This window comes from Orycteropus afer, unplaced genomic scaffold (genome assembly GCF_000298275.1).
Source record: "Orycteropus afer afer isolate SDZICR_OR568_19922 unplaced genomic scaffold, OryAfe1.0 scaffold00770, whole genome shotgun sequence".
NCBI classification, from domain to species: domain Eukaryota; kingdom Metazoa; phylum Chordata; class Mammalia; order Tubulidentata; family Orycteropodidae; genus Orycteropus; species Orycteropus afer.
In genome coordinates, this window is record NW_006922357.1 from 126,069 (window position 1) to 131,400 (window position 5,332).

General features: G+C 42.9%; 1 protein-coding gene across 1 annotated transcript in view; it reads left to right on the forward strand.

Moving 5' to 3' along the window:
- SRPX (sushi repeat containing protein X-linked) overlaps nt 1–5,332 on the forward strand; it is a gene marked incomplete at its 5' end in the record, with an annotated part of 73,062 nt that overhangs the window by 32,976 nt on the left and 34,754 nt on the right. The window contains 3 exons of the mRNA XM_007957660.2: nt 705–826; nt 1,545–1,724; nt 4,571–4,704. Coding sequence (XP_007955851.1) covers nt 705–826; nt 1,545–1,724; nt 4,571–4,704 — 436 coding nt within the window. The remainder of the gene's footprint in view (nt 1–704; nt 827–1,544; nt 1,725–4,570; nt 4,705–5,332) is intronic.

Here is a 5,332-nt window from a genome sequence, read left to right on the forward strand (position 1 = left end):
AGGACACAGGGAAGAGGTAACTATGGGGAGGAAGCGGGAAGAGAGCTGTTGCATTGTGGGAAATTGCAGTCAATGTCATGAGACAAAGTGTATGTGAACTGCTGCATGGTAAATGAATTTGCTCTGTAAACTTTCACCCAAATCACAATTTAAAAAAAATGAAGAATAAAACAAAGAAAGAAAATACCCTTGCCTTCCCAAGACTGAGCCAATTCAGCAACCCCCTGGAAAAAGGGTAGGATTAGAGGAAGACTTGGACCCTCGCTTCCCAGTCTCCCTAACCCTCTGTTCTACCTTCAGTTCCACCCAGGTGTGTGTGGACTGTTTGGTAGTCAGCAGTGTTGTCTTCAGTTCTCTGCTTCGGTAGTCTGTTGGTGGTGATCCATTTGTTTGTTCATTTATTCATTCAAAAATGATTTTACTTATAAAGACACTAAATGGATTCCCTTCAAAGATTTCTCTTGTTTCCCTGCACTGAGAAAAATATCAACTTCCCAACAGTTGAGGCCTTCCATTTTCTGGTCTCTAACAATCTTTCCAAAACTGAGTAAAGCTTAATTTAATTCATCAAGAATATTTGTTCTAATCAAACTGGCCTGATGGCCCTTGGTATCCCTATGTCCTGTGCAGAGGTGGTGCTCAACAAATGCCCGTTAGAATCAAAATGATCATCTTTGATGTTTTTGCCTTTTTTCCCATTTCAGTGTTATTTTAAAAGGCCTCCCCCCAGGCTCAAATTTTCCAGAAGGAGACCACAAGATCCAGTACACAGTTTATGACAGAGCTGAGAACAAGGGCACTTGCAAATTTCGGGTTAAAGTAAGAGGTAAGAGGACTTACTGCTTATTGGCTTTAGGAAAGCAAAAGGAAGCAAGTTCTCCAGCAAGAGACCTCTGTGATAGGGGCACTTGCCAGGTTTGGATTTGCCTCTGATGAGACGGGGGAAATGTTCCATCTCAATGCCTGAATTTCCTGATACAGCCTCTGGAGGAGGTTCAGTGCTGGCAGGTAGCCTCACTAAATCTCAGGTCCACATACATGGCTTATTGAAGGGGTCTCAGAGGGCAGGAAGCTAGTCATACAGGAGCCGCAGCTGTCTGTCCCAGGAGAGTATTATTCAATAACTTTTCCATCCCTGGGCTTTTGATGATCAGGTAAAGCCTGCAAGCCTTTCTCTAACCCAAGATGCTTAGAAGCCCCCTAGCTTGGGCCACCAGTTTACCATGTTCTTGGTGTTCCGGAACCTTTGATCTACCTGAAAGAAAAACATATTTAAGGTCCTTTTTATATTTCATGGACTGGGCAGCTAATTACTAACCATCTTTATTCTTCTAGGGTCAATCCCCCCATCTCTAACACAGAGGGCTAAATCAGTTTGATTTCAATGATCTCATTGATATGGACAGTGACCATTCCAAGGTCTACCCACTGGCCAAGTAGCCAGCCCTGCTCATTCCCTTATGTAACAGGCCTCCCTACCTTCCTTGGTTATTCTGCGGAAGGGAACTCAGCTCTGAGACCCCTCTGGGCTTGTGTTCCTACAGTCAAACGCTGCGGCAAACTCAATGCCCCAGAGAATGGTTACATGAAGTGCTCCAGTGATGGTGACAATTATGGAGCCACCTGTGAGTTCTCCTGCATCGGTGGCTATGAGCTTCAAGGTAGCTCTGCCCGAGTGTGTCAATCTAACCTGGCTTGGTCTGGCACGGAACCCACCTGTGCAGGTATGTGTGCAGCCATCTCTTCAGCCAGCAGCAGAAGCTGAGGACCCCTTGGGTCTGGATTTCAGTAGATAACTGAGTTCAGGGAGAGAGAGTTTCATTTCACACACTTTGAAAGCTTCAGTACCATCCCTCTTCACCTGAATGGATGAAAGCAGTCCCTGGATTTTTGCTGCACCTCATCTGGCTATCCCCCCTACTTAGCCTCTGATTTCCCTTTCATGTCCTCTAAGGAAGAAGGTGGAGCTAGGAACCAAGGGCCAGCCTTTTATGACATCGTGAATCAGCAGAGTCTGCTTTAGTTATCCTTGTTCCTTCCTTCTATAAATTTAAGGATCTTGTTTATGGAGCCGGTTATGCTGCCGTGGACAGGATAAAATGCCTGCTTTGCAGCTCTGGCTTGAAAGTCATGCAGATTGAGTACATTTGGAATATTTCCTCCTATGTAAAATGAGGAAAATAATACCTTAGCTACCACTTGAGTGGTTGTAAGGATGAAATGAGGTCATCCATTGATTGGTGGAATAGAGCAGTGTCTGGCATAGGGAAAATTCTCAATACATGTCAGCAGTTATTACTGATGAACAAGAATTGGGCTGGGTAGTGACAACAATGTGAAATTCGCACTAGCCAGAAAATTCTGGACATACCTCTTGTTTATATATCCCACTTTCCCTGTTTCCCAGTACTTTCTTGTCATTATCTTTTCCTTTTAACCCACCATTCAGAGTTAAGTAGAAGAGACACATATATACCTTCATCTAAATGCTTGAGGTTCTTCAATTTCATAGATCAAAAGAGAAAGAACATACTATCCCAGACTCCACATCTAAGAACTTGATGACTATCGTGCTGGCATTGAGGCCCAGGGGATACAACAAGGTCCTAGGCCTTCATGGACTCATATGGTAGCCCCCATGTGGCTGTTGAGCATTTGAAATGTGGCTAGCCTGAGTTGAAATGCTCTGTAAGTATCAAATGAACCCTAATTTGAAAGACTCAGTATAAAAAAAGAATAACAAGACTATAAAGTATCTCACTAACAATTTTTATTTTGATTACATGCTGAAATGATATTTGCAGTATATTGCATAACATAAAATATCTTATTACATATTAATTTCATCTATTTATTTGTGCTTATATAATGAGGTTACTAAAAAAAATTTAAATTACTTAAGAGCTTCCATTATATTTCAAGCTGTCATAGATTGAGCCCCTGGGGGAAGTGGGCAGGAACATGATATCATTCACTGTGGTATCCTAGTGTCTAGCATGGAGCTTGACACATGGCAAGCACTCAGTGGGTGTTGGCTCAGTGAATGAATGTGTAAATAAACACAACTGGAAAGTTTAAAATAGGAACAATAAACCACACATGGAATTCCCTAGCTCTTATATTACTTTTCCTCCAGGGCCAAGCCTATTTGCTTCCTGTTCATTAAACACCCTTCATTGACCTCAACTAGCCCATCAGCTGGGATTGGTTGTCATATATTTGCTTAAATGGCAGACCTATTTAAAAACTGCCTTGTCCCATGTCCTCCATGGCAGAATTCCTTGCTGTGTGGCCCTCTGTGCCCTGCATTACTCTGTCCCTACTGCACCAAGAAAGCAGACTTTGGTCTGAGTTTTTTTTTTTTTGCCACAAGTTAGCCTTTCCATTGTATATTCTTTCATCCTCATGCCTCCTTGTACCTCTTCCCCCAGCAGATACTGTTGGTTTCTGTGCCATATGCCTTTGGCACACCCATATATGCTCAGAAGGCTACTTACTGCAATTACTTGGGTATCTTTGATTTTTTTTTTTTTTTGCCTGGCCATGAAAACATTGTAGATCATGCACAAGGCCAACTGGAACTGATAGAGCATAAGTGTCCCTAGAAACAAGCCCTTAATCAGTGATACTCCAGTTCCTTTGTTCATCCAGTGGGATAGGTCTGAGGTGTGCATTATAGTCTCCCAGAGTTCCCCAGTAGGGTTGAACTCTAAATGCCCACAACTCAGTGATAACACACTCTGTATTGCCTCCTTTCCTTCCCATCTCAGTTCCTAAGGTAGACAGAACAATAGCCCAAAGATGTCCACATCCTAATACCTGGAACCTGTGAATATGTTACCTTATATGGCAAAAGGAACCTTGCAGATGTAATTAAGAATCTTGAGATGGAGAGATTGTTGTGGGTTTCTAGGTGGGCCTGATATAATCACAAAAGTACTTATAAAGGGAGTCAGGGTCATAGAAGGAGATAATGGAAGCTGAGTTTAGAGTGGATAAAGACTTGAAGATGCCACCCTGCTGGCTTTGAAGATGGAGGAAGAAGCCATAAGCTAAGGAATGCAGGTAGCCTCCAGACATGGAAAAGGCAAGGGGATGGATCTCCCTTAGAGCCTCCAAAGGGAGGACAGCCTTGACAATACCTTGATGTTAGCCAGTGAACCTCACTTCTGACCTCCAGAACTGTAGGATAATAAATTTATGTTTTAAGCTACTACGTTTTCAGTAATTTATTACAGCAGCCTTACGAAACTAATACACTTCCATACTCCCATACTAGTGTTTTCCTGGGACCACCTCCCAAGTCAACTGCTTACACTCAGATCCTTGTCTCAGGGTCTGCTCTCATACATATGATTCTGTGTGTCATCATAGGCTACACTGAGCTGGAACAAGTAGAAAGTTTCTAACCCATGTGGCCATTGTTTTCTTTTAGTTTAAAACAGTGTGGCTTATTTATATTTATTTTTCCTTATTTATTTATTTTGTTGTTGTTGTTGAGAATATACACAGCAAAAGATACACCAATTCAGTTGTTTCTCCATGTCCATGTGGCCATTTCTGATTACAGCCATGAACATCAATGTGGGTGTCAGGACAGCAGCTGCACTTCTAGATCAGTTTTATGAGAAAAGGAGACTCCTCATTATGTCCACACCCACAGCCCGGAACCTTCTTTACCGGCTGCAGCTGGGAATGCTACAGGTGAGCTTTGGGGCAGAGGCAAAGTGGGAGAGAAGGACGGGCCTCTAACAGGAAGGGCCCAGCCATTTCATTAAAAGCAAAGGCTAAATTCAGTGCCTAATCCATTTACTGTGAATTTCAGGAAGTGGCACTTTAGAGCTATATCACCATTCATTTCTGGTTCTGGAACATAACTTGATTTACATTGACTCCCCAGAGCTAACTCAATAATTTTCCAAGTAACGGTGTTTTTCTGTCTTCACTACTAAGCCTAATTGGCATGCTGTCCAGGCCCAGCCAAAGAACAACTGTCTTTGCTGAACCCGTCCAGGATATGCCTGAACTGGATCAATTAGCTATCTGCCCGAATGGCTGGCCCAAGGGATGAGAGGCATCTCAGAGGTCTCAGCCTCCAGGTTCTGCTCCAGGGAGCTTCTCTTAGCCTCACAGATTTCTTGAGAAAGTGATAGCGAGATTTTAGAATTATAAAAACAAAAACAAAAATAACACAAACTCACTGCCATCAAGTCGATTTGACTCAGCGACCCCTCCTTGGGTTTCCAAAGCAGTATCTCTACAGAAGTAGATTGCCCAATCTTCTTTCTGAGGAGTGGCTGGTGGGTTTGAACCAGCAATCTTCTGGTTAGCA